Source organism: Molossus molossus, unplaced genomic scaffold (assembly GCF_014108415.1).
Source record: "Molossus molossus isolate mMolMol1 unplaced genomic scaffold, mMolMol1.p scaffold_m16_p_1, whole genome shotgun sequence".
In the NCBI taxonomy this organism is placed as follows: Eukaryota; Metazoa; Chordata; class Mammalia; order Chiroptera; family Molossidae; genus Molossus; species Molossus molossus.
In genome coordinates this window covers 106921742-106941380 of record NW_023425344.1, presented here as the reverse complement: position 1 = coordinate 106941380, position 19639 = coordinate 106921742, and the positions used below count along the sequence as shown (strand labels likewise).

Sequence of the window (19639 nt, the reverse complement as noted above, 5' to 3'; positions counted from 1 at the left end):
GACCCTCGTGGGGCCTTCCCCACACTGTAAGCCCCAAATCTTGTGATGGGATTTGGGGGTGTGTGTGACAGAAATGTAAGTAAAAAGGGTGTATTAACAGACGGATGCTCAGGTCACCAGCTAGCTGGACACACAGGCAGGCCTGAAGCTGGACTCGGAGACCAGAGGGACCAGGGCCCGGCGCAGCCGGAAACACCTGTGTCTCCCGTGGCCCCTGGTCTTCTCCCGAGCGGGGAGGGGCGGCGGCTGCAGCGGTGCAGGGAGCCCTGAGGCCCCAGAGTTCTGGGGGCTGAAGCCGCTGGCTCTGGCGCCCCCCTGAGGCAGGTTCAGCCTGGTCTGCTGTTAGAACGGCCATGAGCAGTGCTGGGACAAGGGCTAGGACCTGTGCCGCAGGCTCTCCTTCCTGTGGTGAAGCTGAACGGAGCTGCTGCCCGCGACTCCGTTCATGGAAACCAAAGGACCAGGAGCCAGTTGTCCGTCACCGATGGTAACTCAGCTGCTGTCCCCAAAGTGGCAAGTCCCTCATGTCCCACGCTGGGGGCCGGCCGGCCGGAGTCAGTGTCGGGAAAGGGTTTGGGGCTCGGCTGGTGCATGTCCCGTCGGTGGAAGGCTACAGGGCCAGCAGTGGAGTTAGGGCACCGCAGCTGGGGAGTTCTTTGGTCAAAGAAACATATTAAGTTTTAATTCTTACACACTAGTCCACTCCAGCGATTTTCAACCGATGTGCCACAGGAATTTTTGAAACATGCAATACCTGACTGACCTCTTTTCCCTTAGATTGTCAAATAAAAAAAAAGACAACCGCCAACACAACAATAGCCACCCAGTGTGAATGAATCAAAATGATACCTATTTTTTTTGTCCGATTGGCAATAATGTAATGTATATTTGGTGTGCTGTCGGATGGTAGTACTTCACTGATGGGTGCCATGAGGTGACAACGGTTGAAATTGCTGGTTCACTCATACACTCCTTCAAAATCCTGTGTTTGTCTGACTGCCGGAAAGCACGGTTGTTTGTTCCCCATGGAAGGAAACTGCAGTGATGCGAACAAGCTATGAAATGCCCCAATCCTTTTCTTCCTTTAACAGTCTTTGTTTAAACATTAGAGCACAACATTATTTTTTATTTTATTTTTTAAAATTTTTTTGCTAAGGCACATGATGTATAGAAATACTGAGGTACAAAATGCAAATTTCTGCATAAGAGTTTTAAAATAATCATTTTGGAAAATGAAGGTGAACATCATCTTCCAGAATATTCAACTTTTAGCTTGCTTTTTCTTTTGGACCAGTTCAACCAGCAACTTGTACCTAGCGATACAGTCTTCCTGCAGGAAGAGAAAGAGAGAGGTGAAAACAATTACTTCCACAAATCATTGTGACCTTCATGGGTAATGCGCCCGAGGGGCCTGCTTGTTGGCTGTGCCCAGTGATAAGGACACGGTCTCATGTCCTCACTTGGCACAGGACCTGCCTAGAACTTCCCAGGTGAGTCCAGCTGGTCACAGGAAGACAAGGCTACACAGGTGCCAGGGGGCAGCCCGCTGAACGTCCAGCCCAAGGAGGGGCGACTGCTCGGGCGAGGGCCAGCGGCAGCTGTCTGGGAGACCCACCATCACTGTTACGAGTAGGGCTTTTAATTTGCTAACTATAATGATCATTTTTACCTTTTCACTATTTCATCACAACATGTCACCCACAATATTATTCTCTCTGGGTTTGCCTCTCTGGAAGGGCTGCTAGGACTTCCTGTGGCCACATGGGCCCAGCGCCCTGGGACACTGACAGAGAGGGCAGAACTTCCTCTGCCCGTCCAGCCCACCTGGGTCTTCTAGCCTGGCAGGTGTAGAGCTGTGGGCTTCAGATCCCTCTGCCTGCAGCTATCACCCCTTGGGGAGGGGCCTCATTACTCTCACGTTTATCACAAGGTACTTTCCAGAATTCATTTCTATTTCTGTTAAAGTAATACTTTCCCCAGTGGCACTGTAGGCCTTCGCTAACCTAAGGTCCATTGCAAACTGACTTCTCCACAGCAGATGATTTTATCAGCTTCTTTGGACTGAGAACAGACATTTTCTTTTCCTAGGATTTTAGCTTCTTGGTATAATCAGAGTATCTTATAATAAATATGTGCCTTATCTGCAACCCCAAAGATGCCTCGCCTAGGGTCTTTTCTTTTAAATCCTCACCCGAGGACATTTTTCCATTTTTTTGTTCAGATAGAAAGAGAGGGAGGGAGGGAGAGAGAGAGAGAAACATCGATGTGAAAGGGACACATCGAGGGGCTGCTTCCCGCACAATCAACCAGGGCCGGGGACAAACTGCAACTGAGGTACAGGCCCTTAGTGGGAACCGAACCTGGGTCTCTCTGGACCGCAGGCCGATGCTCTAACCACTGAGCCAAACTGGCCAGGGCTCGCCTAGGGTCTTTCCTTAACAGGCCTGCTGCCCACGGTCTGCCTAGCGTGTGCTGGGAAGGTGGCAGGCCAGCGCCTCACCTGGAGGAAGTGTGAGCCTGAGCTCCGAGCAGCAGGCCGGCCTGGCCCGTGGGCCCAGCTCTCAGGCGCCTCAGGCAAAGGCTCCTCCTCCAGGCCCAGAATCCCTGGTGGCTCTCAAGCCACTTACAGGGAGTCACTCCTCAGCAGGGAGCCCCTAGGCAACCTTCCCTGGACCTGGTTCTAATGCCACGGCTTAGAGAGAACTTTGCAGGACAGTAAGGTGCTGCTCATTTCTGGTTGAAACAGGAAGGTTTCCAACCCCAAGGCAATGAGTTTCTGAGTGTTCTACCATAAGGAGTCCAGTTCCAGCTCTTCCTTTTGAACCAAAGTCAATTCATCACACATGCAAATGCCTGTGTCCTGACAGATGCGAGAGGAATTCAGGGAAAAGAATTACTTCTGGCAAACCAGTTGGAGAGGCAGGGGGACTCTGTGTTTCTCAAATAGATCGACTGCTAATGGTTTTATTTTTCTCCCCGGGAATTCTTGACTTCCTCATTTTAAAGCAGGTGATAGATAACTAGACCTGTACACACGGGGACATTCATGGCCACAAGCTAGATTGTCCAACATTGAATTTCAATTAAAAAAATAAGAATGTAAATGAACATCAATGTGCCCAGAGGCTACTGAGTGATAGGCACAGAAGGCAGAAGAGATTGGCTCCTTTGATTTCTCAGCGCTCCTGGTGCCTCAGACAAAGAGCACAGCTCCTGGGAGAGAAGCCCCGGAGGCTGTGTGTCAAGAAGGGGCTGAGCTGGAAGGACCCCACTGAGAAGCGCAGTAGCTCCACCACCGAGTGGAAGGCAAAGGCCAGGGTGGGCTGGCTTTCCACAGGGCACCCATCTTCCCGCCAGTCTGCGCTGTGTTTGAGAACCATCTGCAGATGTGCTCAAGCAGACATGAAGAGCTGTAAATGAGGAGGAAAGTCTAGGCTGCAGAGGGTAAGCTGAACCCTAACTGTCACTCTCATGTTGACCCCACATACAGCTATGCCTCCGGGGTCTCCAGATGACCTGAGTCCAGAGTTATGCTGCAGGTGGTGGGCACGCCACCCTCTGCCACACTCGTCCCCTTGGCTGCAGGCGGTGGGCACGCCACCCTCTGCCACACTCGTCCCCTTGGCTGCAGGCGGTGGGCACGCCACCCTCTGCCACACTCGTCCCCTTGGCTGCAGGCGGTGGGCATGCCACCCTCTGCCACACTCGTCCCCTTGGCTGCAGGCGGTGGGCATGCCACCCTCTGCCACACTCGTCCCCTTGGCTGCAGGCGGTGGGCACGCCACCCTCTGCCACACTCGTCCCCTTGGCTGCAGGCTGGCCCCCGAGCTAGAGGGCCTGTGATGCTGAGAAACCTCAGAGGGAGCTTCTGCCTCCCGGAGACCAGGACGCTGCTGAGCCACCCGGGGCTGCTCAGAGAACAGCCACAGGGGTGGAGCGAGTGCTCCAGGAGCCGGCAGGGTGGCTGGGAGTAAAATCTATGTTCCACGCGTGGAGTTTTCCGAGGAAAACTACCTGGTCTGTGTAATGGTCCAGCGAGGACTGCTGCCCTCATTTATACATAGTGGATCGAGTGCACAGATTCCACCTGCTTCCAGGGGCCCAGCCGGCGGGGGGCTGCGAGACAGGGCTCCGTGGACAGTGCAGGCAGAGCGTGCGAACAGGAAAGAACAATCGGGCAGAGGGGCTGCAGCCACTCCAGGGGTCTGAAACCAGAGTGGAGGCCTCCTCTCCCCGCCTCACCCACCTTACTCTTGGATGGCACACATTTGGCTATTTTGTCCCAGCGGTCGGAGGACCCTTTTGGGTACTGCTGCAACGCTAGCTCCAGCAGCTTCTGTTGGTTCTGAGTCCATGGCTCCTCTGCAGCGCGGCCCCTCTCTCTCTTCTGGCTCTCCTCGTCGCTGGACGCCGCGTGTTCCGCTATATCGAAGTCCTTCTGCCTCTTTCCACGGAACTTCTCCTCGGGCTCCACCCTTGGCCCCACCTCGGGCTGCCTGGCGGGCCGGCGTCTCCTGGGCTGGCTTTCAGGGACCACAGCCCCCTGCTCCTCCTCCTGCTCATCGCTGTCCTGCGGCTCCCCCAGGGCCTGCTGGGCGGCTTCCCGCTGGGTGATGATGTCGTCGGGCAAGGCCAGGGTGGGCCTGCCGGGCCTGGAGCCCTGAGCCGTGGCTCTCAGCTCAGAGAGCCGCACCACTCCTGCGGAAGGGCACACAGACGGGGCGGGCAGTCGGCCGACAGGGCGGCAGCAGCTGCTCTCACACAGCGGACAGCGTCCTAGGCATTTCACATATATTATTTCACACAATTTTCACTTTATTCTAGAAGGACACGTATCACTACCCTAATTTTACTGACGAGAAAAATCAGTCTCAGAAAGCAGGACTTTCTGAACCCAGCTCTGCCCGATTCCAAGTCTTGGCCTTCCTACTGCTCTGAGGAATAATGGGTATACACAGAGCCCACTGTGACCAAAGGGTGCAAAGACCTCTGAGAAGGAATAGCCTGCTACTTCTGCGGTTAGGGAGGTGGCTCCTCAGAATGCAGAGTTGTCATGTACTCCACCAGCATCACTGAGCTGTCTGTCCGAGCTTATGCCACGTGCACCCTCTGCAGGGACCACCAGCACTGTGGGATCTGCTGTCCGCTCAGAGCTGCTTCTACTGCCACTGTGGTCGATGCCCGTGCATATCACTGCTCAACAGAAAATGGGCAAACCAACTCGGACTCCCAGCCACAGGTGTCATCTCAGAGATACCCTTAGTCAACCACCTTTAAAAAAATTTTTTCCCCTTTTTTAGAGAGAGAGAGAGAGAGAGAGAGAGAGAGAGAGAGACATCGATGAGAGAGAACATCGACTGGCCAACTCCTGCATGCCCCCCACTGGGGATCGGGCCCACAGCCTGGGCACGTGCCCTGACCGGGAATCGAACTGGCAACCTCTTGGTGCATGGGTTGAGGCTCAACCACTGAGCCACACTGGCCGGGCAGGCAACCACCCCCAAATAGAACCACATGCCCAGTTCTCTTCATACTTTCCACCCCCTCCACCGGTGCTCTGATACGATCTTTGTGTATCTACTTCGCTACATCACACTGCCTTTTCAAAACCCATTTCTGGAGAATGTCTTAGAGGTCAGCTTCTTTCATGTAACAGCTCACTGCCTGTCTCTGCCCCCTTTCCTAAAACGTGCTGAACCCCAAGCTGAATCCTTCCTGGGATGACTTCGGGAAATCTCCGGGTTTGCTCACCTGCAGTGTTCTCCCTGGACCTGTATTTATGTTAAGTTGGAAGGTTTAGGAGGCATTTTCTTACTTCCTGGTTCCAGGCAAACAGTATGGAGATGGTAACAACATTCCAGTTAGTCTTGGAGGAAACAGATTCAGAGAAACAGAGGTTCTTGGGGAAGCTGCTTGTCCACTCTGAAGGACAGTGCGTGGGGGCAGGAGGGTAGTACAGGGACACTGAGCACAGTCCATGTGGGGTGCGTGGACTGGCATTCCCCTGTGTCCCCGGTTCCCCAGTACTGCAGAAGGACAAGTATTATTATTATTTTTATAGTTCTTTAAACTCATCACATACTGGCTTGTTACTGCCTGTAATTTGACACCATTTGGAGGTTTGACCAATACAGTTCATTGGCCAAAGCTGTTATACCATAGTATTTAGAGAAGTTATTGTAGAAAGGGATTTATTTTAAAGAAACTGCTTTAGGTTAATGGAGTGAAGTGGATGCTAACTCACCTGGGGAGCAGGTAACTGAATCCTTCAGTTGTTTGGCTTTGGTTGTTACCTGTTTCAAAATATAAAAGCAAAGAAAATCTTTTCACATATGTGCAATACAGATCAAGTGATGTATTTCATATAAAGTCCTGGTTCTACCTCTTATTAGCTGGGTAATCATGAGTAACTTCCAGTCCTTTCTTGGTGTCACACATTACCTTCTGTATCTATAGGTATGATACTGATACCATTTGCCTGTTAGGGATGCTTTAAGTTTGAAATAAGCTCTTAGCAAGATACCTGACAGACATTAAAGGCTCAGTAAATATAACCTATTAATATTGACATGGATAATTTGTTTTCATACAAAGGGCAGAATTAGAGAAAATATTTAAAGTGGCTTAGAAACATGCTTCAGTTTTATTTTATTATTTTATTTTATTTTATTTTATTTTATCCTTCAATGGCTCCTCACTTTTATTTTTTTGAGATTGCATATATTTTTTTTTATTAATTAATTTTTGTTACATATGTTTCTCCTTTCATGCTTCAGTTTTATTCCGTACCTTCCCCTCTTTCCAGATGACCTTGCTTCCTATTTTAGGGAAAGAAATTGAAGTTATCCAACGTGGGCTTCCCTGCCTTCCAACCTTCCCAACTCAAAATTTGATTGTGTGAACATATAGCCTTCCCTTCTTTTATTCCAATTCAAAGAGAGAAACGATCTTCCTTCCTCTTAAATCCTCGCAGAACTATGCTCCATCAATTAGTTTCCTTTGCTTTCACCTGGAACTTCTCCGTCCATCAGATGTGTCCCATGGACCTTGTGACTCAGCCCAAGTAGCCTCTGCTCTAAGACCACCGTCCCTCCAGCGGCCTGTTCTGTTCCGCTTGGCTTTCGTGATCATATCTCCTAGTTTTCCGTCTTTCTCTGAATGTTCCTTTACTGGCCCCTCCTACATGCTCTTGACTCTCGTTCCTGAATATAATATTTCTCAACATTCTGTCCTGCTATCCATATGTTCTTTCCATTTCCCTCTGTTATCTCATAGCATCTCTTCAATAATACCTTAGACAAGAAATGATTAGCCCTCATTTTCATAACAATAAGCTCACTGTGTACCAGGCACTGTTCTGAATAAGATGCATGTCCCGGCCGGTTTGCTCAGTGGTTAGAGTGTCGGCCTGCGGTCCAGAGAGACCCGGGTTCGGTTCCTGCTAAGGGCGCGTATCTCAGTTGCAGTTTGTCCCCGGCCCTGGCTGGTCGTGCGGGTGGCAGCCACTCGATGTGTCCCTTTCATGTCGATGTTTCTCTCCCTCTCCTTCCCACTCTATCTGAACAAAAAATGGAAAAATGTCCTCGGATGAGGATAAAAAAAAAAAAAGCATGTGTGTACACATATTCCTTACAGCAGTGGATTAGGTAGGCATATCATCATCCCCATTTTACATCATCTGAGGCCCAGAGAGAATAAACAACATGTCCAAGATTAAAAGGCTAGTTAATAGCTGAACCCAGGCAGGTCAGGCTCCAAAATCTTTGCTCTCAACCACCATAAATACTGCCTCTCAAATCCGAATCTCTTACAGATGAAGAAATAGGCCGAGTGCACTTTCTGATATACTACATGGCTCCCTTTTAACTGCCACTAATCTTATTCGGAGGTCTTCTAGCTCCACAAACTAAACAAATCCCAGACTACACTCATCAACTTCTTGGCTTTTCCTTCCTTTCTTTTTTTTTTATCCTCACCCGAGGACATTTTTCCATTCTTTGTTCAGGTAGAGTGGGAGGGAGAGAAAGGAACAGAGAGAGAGAGAGAAACATTGACGTGAAGGGACACATCGAGTGGCTGCCACCGCACGACCAACCAGGGCCGGGGACAAACTGCAACTGAGGTACGTGCCCTTAGCGGGAACCGAACCCGGGTCTCTCAGACCGCAGGCTGACGCTCCAACCGCTGAGCCAAACCGGCCAGGGCTTCCTTCCTTTCTTAATAGCACTATTATCCCAGTCATTTAGGCTCTAAACCAGTAGATTTTTGGACTCTTCTCCTCCCCAACCAGCTGCCACATTCTTCACAACATGGGCTCCAGCTGTCTGTTCCCTCCTCCCCCAGACCTCCGCCACCTGCCGGTCCTTCACTCTCACCTGACTGGATGGCATCGGCCTTCCAGATGCTCTCAGTGTACTCATTACAGTTCTCACAGAGCAGACGTGACCCCAAGGCAGAGTTCTGATCAAACGCCTTTGACAGGTCATCACTGACTGTATAATCAGGTGTCCAATTCTGAACCAGACATGCAAGGAAATCCACAGTCGGACCCTTTCTCTTTCCTGTATGTGTCCTTCCTTTCAGCAGAACTAATATCAGTGCTCACTAGTCAGAAATCTCCTCCCCTGTTCTTTTGGCCATTGTTAATATAGTCTGAAATACTTTTCCTTTCTTCAGCAAACCTCTGCTTAACTATCTACCTGTCCAGAGCCAAACCATCCTTCAAGGTACTTTCAAATGTCTCCTAAAAGACTTTCCTGATGTCTACCACCAGGATTACTAACCCTGGTGACAATTAATTCCTCTCCTCTCTTAATTTCTGATGTATTTAAAAACTTTATTGTCTTACATTATCATATAATAAATTTTCCTTATTACAGTTCTATGAATTTTAACACATTTATAGATTCATGTAATTATGACCACATACAGTATATGAAAAAATATTATTTCCCTGTATTTTTTAAAAAACAAATTCTTTGAAGATTACTTTAGAGTAATATATAAACATCTTCCTTGTCCCTTTTTTTAACAGCTTGAAATATAATTCACGTACTATATAATTCACCTACTTAAAGTGTACAATTCAATAGTTTTTAGTGTATTTGGATATGTGCACCCATCAACATAGTCAATTTCAGAACATTTTCATCATGTTGATGCTTTAGCTATCATCTCTCATCCTCCTCACTCCCAACTAATCAACCACTAATCTACTGCTTTCTCTCTAGAGTTCCCTGTGCTGGGCTTTCATATGAGTGGAATCATATAATAATATGTGGACTTCTGTGGTTGGCTTCTTTCACTTAAGGTAATGTTTTCCAGGTTCAATCAAGTTGTAGTATGTATCAGTACTTCATCCTTTTTTATTGCCAAATAATATTCTATTATATGCATATACCACAATTAGTTTATCCATCAGTTGACAAACATTTGTGTTATTTCCATCTTTGGCTATTATGAATAATGCTGCTATAAGCATTTGTGTACAGGCTTTGTGTGTGTGTGTGTGTGTGTGTGTGTTGGTATATGTTCTCCTTTATCTTGGGTATATACCCAGGAGAAAATTTGCTAAATCATATGGTAACCATGTTTAACTTTTTGAGGAACTACCATACTGTTTTTCAGTGTGCACACCAGCAATACATGAGGCTTCTGTTTTCTCTACATTTTTGCTAACACTTTCTTTCTTTTCTTTTTAATCCTCACCCAAGAACATTTTTTGTTCAGCTAGAGTGGGAGGGAGGGAGAGAGAAACATTGATGCAAAAGGAACACATCGAGTGGTTGCCACCCACATGACCCAACCAAGGCCGGGGACAAACTGCAACTGAGGTACGTGCCCTTAGTGGGAATCGAACTGGGGTCTCTCTGGACCGCAGGCCGACACTCTAACCACTGAGCCAAACTGGCCAGGGCTACACTTTTCTATTTTAAATGTTGACATTTTAGAGAGAGAGGAAGGGGGAGAGAGAGAGAAACATCAATGTGAGAGAAATACATTGATCGGCTGTCTCCTGCACACCCCTCACTGGGGATTGAGCCCAAAACCCGGGCATGTGCCCTGACTGGAAATAAAACCAGGACCTTTTAGTCCATGAGACGATGCTCAGTCCACTGAAACACACCGGCTGGTTCACTTTTAATTGTCCAACTTTCTGATTCTAGGCAGCCTTGTGGGTATGAAGTGTATCTGGTAGTTTTGATTTCCATTTCCCTAACTGAGCATTTTTTCATGTATTTACTGGCCATTTGTATATATTCTTCGGGGAAATGTCTATTCAGATCCTTTGTCCATTTTTTATCTGGGTGATTTCTCTCTTTATTAGTGAGTGTATAAGTCTTTTGCATGCTCTGGATACAAGTCCTTTATCAGATAAATGATTTGCAAATATTTTCTCCCATTCTGTGGATTGTCTTTTTTTAAGATCTAATTTTCATGAGTTGGATAGCATCCCATGCAGCAACTAGTAGGGCACACTCTTTTTTTTTTTTTTTTTTTTTTACCTTTTTAATGGTGTCTTGTGAAGCAAGAAAGGTGTTAATTTTGATGAGGTCCAATTGACCAAAAAACTTTTTTTGGTTGCTTGTACTTTTGGTGTCATATCTAAGAATCCTTTGCCAAATCCAAGGTCATGAGGATATACCCTTCTGTTTTATAATTATCAGAGTTATAATTATCAGTAGTCATTTTGACGCTTACATTTAGGGGAATATTACCATTTGACATTGTTACGTTTTCTGATCCATGAACAGGCAATATTTTCCCATTTATTTTGATCTTCAATTTCTTTTTTTTTTTTTCCTTTATTGATTTTAGAGAGAGGGAGTGAGAAAAAGAGAAACACTGATGAGAGAGAACATCGATTGGCTGCCTCCTGCACACTGCCCACTGGGGATCAGGCCCACAGCCTGGGCATGAGTCCTGACCAGGAATCGAACCGGCGACCTCTTAATGCATAGGTCGATGCTCAACAACTGAGCCACACTGGCTGGACTTGATCTTCAATTTCTTTCAACAATGTTTAGTAGTTTTCAGATTTAAAGTTTGTATTTCTTTTGTTAAATTTATTCCTAAGTATTTTATTCTTGATGCTATTGTAAATTATTTTAATTTCATTTTCACGTTATTCATTTCAAGTATATAAAAATAAAATTGATCTTTGTATATTAATACATATCCTGCAACCTTGCTGAAGTCATTTATTAGTTCCAATAGTTTTTTTTAGAGAATTCCTTATGCTTGGTATATATAAAACCATGTCATCTACAAATAGCGACAGTTTTACTTTTCTTTCTGATCTTATTTCTTTTTGCCTAACTGCACTGGTTTGATCCTTGATACAACGCTAAGGAGGCGTGGTAGGAGTAAACATCCTTGCCTCGTTCACCTCAGTAGGAAAACGTCCTATATCTGGCTAGTAAGCATGAGGTGGACTGGAGGTTTTTAGTAGATGCTTTTTACCAGATTGAAGCACTTGCTTTTTATTCCAACTTGTTGAGTGTAATACAAGGGTGTTGGATTTTGTCAAATGCTTCTATTATCTTGTGATGTTTTTTATTCCATTGATATGCTGTATCTACATTAATTGATTTTTCAGATGTTGAATCAACCTTATATTCTTGGTATAAATCCCATTTGATCAGGATGTATAATTATATATAATTAAGTTGCTGGGTTTGATTCGTTGGTATTTTGTTGCGGATTTTTGCATCCATATTCATAAGGAATATTTGTCTGCAGTTTTCTTTTCTTGTCATGTCTTTGTCTGATTTGGTATCAGGGTAACACTGTCCTCACATAATTAGGAGGTATTCACCCTCTTCCGTTTTTGAGTTTGTGAAGTACTGATATTAATTCACTAAATGTTTGGTGGAATTCAGTGGCGAAGCCATCTGGGCTTGTGCTTTTCTCTGTGGGAAGGTTTTAAATTACTAATTAAATCACTTCTCTTGTTATAGGTCTATTCCAATTGTCTATTTCTTCTTGATTCAGTTTCAGTAGATTGTGTCTTTCTAGAAATTTATTTCATCTATATTTATTGGAAAAATAGATACCTTTTATATCATTAATTTTTGTTCTACTTTTTATTACTTCCTTTTTTCTGCTTGTTGTAAGTGTAGTTTTTCTATTAGTGTCTTAAGGTGGAAGATGTTGATTTGAGATCTTTCTTCCTTCTTAATAAAGGCATTTATACAGACAGCTTTCCCTGGATGAACTGCACTAGTTGCATTTCTTAAATTTTGGTATGTTATGTTTTCATTTTATCTTTAAGAATTTTGTGATTCCCCTGTGATTTCATCTTTGACTCACTGGTTATGCAGGACTCTGTTGTATAATTTCCACATTTGTTGATTTCCCCCCCAAATTTCCCTGCTACTGCTTTCTAATTTTATTCTACTGGAATCAGAGAACATACTTTATATTATTTCTATCCTTCTAAACTTACTGAAGTTTCTTTGATGATGTAGCATATGGTATCCTGGAGTATGTTTCATGTGTACTTGAGAAGACTATATACACTATAGACTATGAAGCTATCTAGAAATATCTGTTCGGTCTGGTTGGTTATTGTATCATTCAAGTCTTCCCTGTTCATCTTTGGTCTAGTTGTTCTATCCATTGTTGTGGGGGTATTGAAATTTCTAACTATTATGGCTGAACTGGCTATTTCTCTCTACATTTCTGTCAATTTCTGTCAATGTATTTTGGTGGTTTTATTAGGTACATGTGTTCATAATTGTTATACGGCAGTCCCCCTTATCTGTGGTTTCACTTTCCGCTGTTTGCTACCTGTGGTCAACCATGATTTGAAAATATTATTTATTTATTTATTTATTTATTTGTTAATTTTCACCCGAGGATATTTTTCCATTACTTTTCCGATAGATTGGATGGGAAGGACTGGGGCACAGAGAGAGAAACATCTATGTGAGACACACACACTGATTGCCTGCTTCCTGCATGACCCTGACCGGGGGCTGGGGACAACCTGCAACCCAGGTATGTGCCCTTGACCAGGTATTGAACCTGGGACCCTTTGGTTTGTGGGCCAACACTCTAACCACTGAGACAAACCGGCCAGGCCGTGATTTGAAAATATTAAATTAAAGATTCCAGAAAACAATTTGTAAGTTTAAAATTGCATGCTGTTCTGAGTTGTGTGATTGAATCTTGTGTCATCCCACCCAGATCACGCTGCACAGTGTAGACCCTACTTGCCTGTTAGTCACTTAGCAGCAGTCTAGGTTAGCAGATTGACTGTCGTGATATTGCAGCACTTGTGGTCCAGTCACTCTTATTTTACTTATTAATAGTCCCAAAGTGTAAGAATGGTGATACTAGCAATTCAGACATGTAAAGAAGCCATAAAGTGCTTCCTTTAAGTGACAACGTGCAAGTTCTTGAGTTAATAAGGTATTTTTATCATCTTACATCATCATAAGAAGGGCGAGTATAGTACAGTAAGATATTTTGAGAGCACATTCATATAACTTTTATTATGTAATACTATGTTATAATTGTTATAGTCTATTACTGTTAATCTCTTACTATCTAATTTATAAATTAAATTTCATCATAGGGATGTGTGCACAGAAACGTGGTATATGTAGGGCTCTACAGTATCTGTGCTTTCGGGCATCCACTGGGGGTCTTGGAGTGTACTCCCTGCAGACGGATGGGTGGGTGGGGAACAATTGTATCTTCCTGGATTAGCCTTTATGTCATTACAAAATATTTTATTCATTTTACTCTTTATGTCTAGTAAGATTTTTGTTTTAATGTCTGTGCTGCCTGATATCAGCACAGCCTCTGCAGCTTTCCTGTGGTCGCTCCTTATATGCTGTATTTTCTTGACCAGCCTTTCCTTTCCTTCATTTCTATCTTTGAATCTAAAATGTATCTCCTGCAGACTGCATATAATTGGATCATGATTTTATTGTCAGCCTGTCTTTTGATTGGATTATGCGATCCATTCATATGTTACTGCTGATATAATTGGATCTATGCCTGTCACTTTACGTTTTTTTAAAAATTTCTTTTCTGTTTCTCTATGCCTCCAATACTGCTTCCTTTGGCATAAGTAAATATTTCCTAATGTAGCATTTTAATTAAAAAAATTTTTTTAGTATACTTGTAAAAAATTGTATTTTTCAATTACAGTTTACATTCAATATTATTTTGTATTAGTTTCACTTGGTGTACTTTTCTGTGCTTATTTTAGAGGTTGTTCTAGGTTTTACCACACAGATCTCAACTTATGCGAATCAGCTGCAGATTTATAGAAGTTTAATTTCAATGATATACAGAAACATTCCATCTATATAGTTCTATTCCCTTCCCCCATATTGTATGATTATTATACATATATCTACTTACGTTATAAACCCAACAATATACTTCTATAATTATTACTTTACCATTTGAGTAGTTTACTTAGCCCGATATTGCTTTGCTCCCCCCACCATCCTGTGTGTTATCATTAACAAATATATTATCCTCCTATATATTGTAGGCTCAAGAATACATTATATATCTTATTATTTCATACATTTACTTTTTAAGCAGTTAAGAGAAGAAGAAAAAAATGCATTTATACTGTCTTTCATAATTACCTAATTACCTTTACTGGTGCCCTTCATTTTTCATGTGGATTCAAATTATCATCTGGGATAATGTGCTTTCAGACTGCAGAACTTTAGTTTTTGTTTACCTTTAAATTTTTTTTTTCTTTACTTATTTTTAGAGAGAGAGAGAAAGGGAGAGGGAGAGAAAGATAGAAACATTGATGAGAAAGAACATCGACTGGCCATCTCCTGCATGCCCCCCACAACCTGGGCACATGCCCTGACTGGAAATCAAACTGGTGACCTCTTGGTACATGGGTTGACATCCAACCACTGAGCCACACCAGCTGGGCTTGTTTACCTTTAAACGTTTTTATTTCGTGTTCATTTTTGAAAAATAGCTTTGACCACTGACTTCTGGAATCCATGGTTTCTGCTGAGAAGTCAGCTGTTAATCTTATTGCAGGGAGTGGCTTATAAGTGACAAGTCATTTTTTCCCCTGCTGCTTTCAAGAGTTTCTCCTTGTTTTTGACTTTCAGCATTTTAAAAATTATAGTGTATCTTTTGTGGATATCTTTGAGTTTATCCTACTCTGAATTCACTGAGCTTTCTGGATGTGTAAATTAGTGTTTTTCAAAAAATTTGGGAAGTTTTCATCCATGGTTTCTTTGGATATTTATTCTCCTCTAGTTCTAGTACTCCCATCAGGTATATGCTGGGGTGCTTAATGGTGTTTTATATTTCTTTAAGGCTCTGTTCATTTTTCCTCATTTGTTTTTCCTCTCAGTTCTTCAGCTTATATAATCTCTGTTGACCTATCTTCAAGTGCACTAATTCTTTCCTCTGCCAGTTCAAATCTACTGTGGAACACTTCTAGTACATTTTAAATTTCAGTTACTGCACTTTACACTCCAGAATTTTTTTTTTTATTTTTTTATTTTTTTATTTTTTTTAAATCCTCACCCGAGGATATTTTTTGTTCAGATAGAGTGGGAGGGAGAGAGAGGAAGAGAGAGAGAGAGAAACATCGATGTGAAGGGACACATCGAGTGGCTGCCACCCGCACGACCAACCAGGGCCGGGGACAAACTGCAACCGAGGTACGTGCCCTTAGCGGGAACCAAACCCGGGTCTCTCTGTACCGCAGGCCGACGCTCCAACCGCTGAGCCAAACCGGCCAGGGCTACACTCCAGAATTTTTATTTGGTTCTTTTTAATAATTTTTTTTTTTTAATATTCTCTATATGATGCAACACTATCATCATACCTTCCATTATTTATTTTATTTTATTTATCCTCATCCAAGGACATTTCTCCATTTTTTGTTCAGATAGAGTGGGAGAGAGAGAGAGAGAGAGAGAGAGAGACATCGACGTGAAAGGGACACATCGAGTGGCTGCCACCCATACAACCCCACCAGGGCCAGCGACAAACTGCAACCGAGGTACGTGCCCTTAGCGGGAACTGAACCCAGGTCTCTCTGGACCGCAGGCCGACACTCTAACCGCTGAGCCAAACTGGCCAGGACCATTATTTCTTTAATTATGCTTTCCTTGCATTCTGTGAATATATATATACATACACATATATACATATTTGTGAACAAACTATCAAAATTCTTCTGTCCCCTCCTCTTCTTTCCTCCCATACAAGCCTGTGAACATATTTTTAATGTCTGCTTTGAAATCTTTTTCTATTAAATTTGATATTTGGTCACTCTCATAGGCAGTTTCTGTTTCCTTCTCTTTTTTCAAGTGTATAGGTCCTATTTTCTGGTTTCTTTCCATGGCTCTTTATTTTTGTTGAAAACTGAACATTGAGATAATAAACTGCAGCAATTGTGCTTACTGGTCTCTTTTCTAGCCCACTACCCCCAAATTGGGCTTGTTATTATTATTTACATGTTTACTTGTATGGTGGATGGCTGGATTATTTTAGTGAAGCCTATTCCCCTTTGTTTGCCACACTGTTAAGTTTCTGATGTTGCTTCTCTGGGAAGAGAAGGTATACATATATCCAGTTATCTTGGAATGACAGTATTTTTAGGGTTCTCTTCCTTTCTTTACCTGACCACACTGAGCTGTTAAATATCACTAGTTATAAGGGGAATACAAATCAAAACCACAACGAGATACCACCTCTCACCTATTAGAATGGCTATGATCAATAAGACAAGAAATAAGAAGTACTGGTGAGTATGTAGAGAAAAGGAAACCCTTGCCCTGGCCGGTTTGGCTCAGCGGTTAGAGCGTCAGCCTGTGGTCCCGAGAAAAGGAAACCCTCGCACACTGCTGGTGAGAATGTAAATTGGTACAGTCACTATGGAAAACAGTATGGAGGTTCCTCAAAAAATTAAAAATAGAGCAGCCTACCACATGAACCAGCAATCCCTTTTCTGGTTATCTGCCTGCAATATCTGAAGATACATATTTATAAAGATATATGCAACCCCATGTTCATTACAGCATTATTCACAATAGTCAAGACATGGAAACAACCTAAGGATCCCTCTATGGATGACTGGATAAAGATGATGTGGTACATATATAAATGAAATACTATGCAGCCACTAAAAATGATTACATATTGCCTTTTGGGAAAACATGAATGGATCTTGAGTATTATGTTAGCTGAAACTAAGTCAGATGGAAAAGGACAAGAACCATATGATTTCATTTACATGTGGAGTATAAAACAAAAAAAGCAACAAATATATTTAGAGACACCACTGTTTGGTGATTACCAGGAGGGGAGGGCCTGGGGGGAGGATGAAGAGGGTAAAGGGGGTCAAATATATGGTGAAAGAAGGAGACTAGCCTTTGGGTGGTGAGCATACAATGAAGTACACAGGCAGTGTATTATAAAGTTGTACACCGGAAACTTATATAATGGCATTAACCAGTTACCCCAATAAATTTCATTAAAAATTACACTAATTGCTAGCTGATGCACTCTTTTAAAAGTTATTTTGGGGGGGAGGGGTGTGGATGGAGGTAGAAGAGGGAATAGAGGGGATAAATGGTGATGGAAAAGATAAAACAAATAAAAATAAAGTTTTGTTTTTGTTTTTTCCATTTACTGAGAGAAGAGAGAAATATTGATCTGTTGTTCCACTTATTTATGCATTCAGTGGTTGCTTCTTGTATGTGCCCTGACCAGAGATGGTTCTTGGTGTATCTGGATGTCATTCTAACCAGCTGAGCTACCTGGCTAGGGCTGAGGCGCTATTGTTAACAAAATATCCTGGGCCATAAATTGCTCCACAAACTAATCCAATCAAATTGTGGTTCTTTTGAAGAAACAGTTTCTGAATCAGTGTTAGATATTTGTTCTGACCCTAAAAGGGCTTCTCCAGAGAACTTACTATCCGTTAGTTAGTTTGAGAATACCTGGTTAGTGAGTATTTGTACTGATAGAACATTCTGAATATTATATATCACAATCTGGCCTGTCTGCTACATACAACGTGTATCTGCTATAATGTGAGTCCTTCAGATCCTTAATGCCAAAAAATGAAACTTACTGGGACGCCTCGGTACTCATCTTTGAGCCACATTTTTCTTCCACTTAAAAGGCAACTTTATACTTATTAGAAAGAAGCAAAGCCTAACGGATCAATTGTCCACTCCTATGTGATCCAACAATTACTTTACTATTGTAGTCTGATTGCCAAATCCACCTCTCCTGGTGCTATAATGTGATATAACTGTAAGCGATCCTTTTTTCTTGAGAATTTCTCTTCTTTTTGCTAGTTTTTGTATATGGCAACAATGCAAAATATTTCGTCTTGGGGGCAAGTTTGGCATCTTTAGCAAATCATTTATGATTCTGATAAGATTAAGAAGTTTCCAAATAAGTGATGGTCCATAAAAAGCTCAGTGGCCAGAGTGTCTGAGTGTAACAGTATGCTGCATTAGGAAAGGAAAATCGGCCCTTAGTGAGCATGGTCATGTGTCTCCTACACAGCTAAGTGACTTAGATGACAAGGATGCCAGTTTACTCTTGAAATGTTCAGTGTTATTTTTCTCACGTTCCACAATGAATTTTTCAGCCACACGTTGTTCTTACATCATGTGCAACTGCAGAAGACATGGTCTTTGATTTAATGTAACTTCATGACAAGCTATATTTAGGACTTTTCCCCTAGTTTTCTCTTGGCAGAAAGCATGTATCTCTACACAGGTCTCACATAGCTGAGGCTTTTTTCTTCCTCAGCATATGAACAGATAATATTATGGGCTAGTTCTTTGCCTCCTGCCTCTCCTCTGGCTGGCAGGTGCCATGGCAATGGAGAGAGTGGTCAACCTGGGTTCCAGAAGCCCAAGAGCTAAAGCTTGGAGAAGCTACCTCAGTCAAAGGATGCTGAGTATGGATCACCTAGCCCTACCGGACTAGGAGTATCTGGCTCAGCACATGTCCTCACATGACGGATGAGTGTGCAGCTGCTAGAAAACAAGGAAGATACTAGCCAATATGGCATTGCCAGGTTCTTCATGGAATACTTTTTTTATTTTTATTTTTTTTTATCCTCACCCGAGGACATTTTTCCATTTTTTGTTCAGGTAGAGTGGGAGGGAGAGAGAAACATCGATGTGAAGGGACACATCGAGTGGCTGCCACCCGCACGACCAACCAGGGCCGGGGACAAACTGCAACCGAGGTACGTGCCCTTAGCGGGAACCGAACCCGGGTCTCTCAGGACCGCAGGCCGACGCTCTAACCGCTGAGCCAAACCGGCCAGGGCTCTTCATGGAATACTTTAACAGTGAATGTATGTCAGGGAACTTACATTCTTTTTCAGAAATTCAGATTCATTCAAGCCACCCCTCACAACAGGGCACGGTTCTTAGGGGCATCCTGGAGATGCTTCTAAACTGTGGGCAAAACCGGCACTCTCAGGATGCTGGCGGCCAAATTCCAAATGGGTACCTCCAAGGCACGAGTCTGAAATATTTTCTGGAGAAATCTAAGTAGCCCCAGAAAAAGTCCCTACAAATGTGTGACATTTAGGCGTTCACAGTGAAATGACCAGATCGTGACTTATTCATTCTATAATGAAAATCAATGTCAA

General features: G+C 43.3%; 1 protein-coding gene across 1 annotated transcript in view; it reads right to left on the bottom strand.

Moving 5' to 3' along the window:
- Positions 1–1170: 1170 nt before the first annotated feature.
- The window catches only part of DNAJC1 (DnaJ heat shock protein family (Hsp40) member C1), a 258888-nt gene continuing 240419 nt past the window's right edge, over positions 1171–19639 (bottom strand). The window contains exons 10-12 of the mRNA XM_036280549.1: positions 6245–6293; positions 4247–4698; positions 1171–1330 (exon numbers count right to left, since the gene is read on the bottom strand). Coding sequence (XP_036136442.1) covers positions 1262–1330; positions 4247–4698; positions 6245–6293 — 570 coding nt within the window. The 3' untranslated portion in view covers positions 1171–1261. The remainder of the gene's footprint in view (positions 1331–4246; positions 4699–6244; positions 6294–19639) is intronic.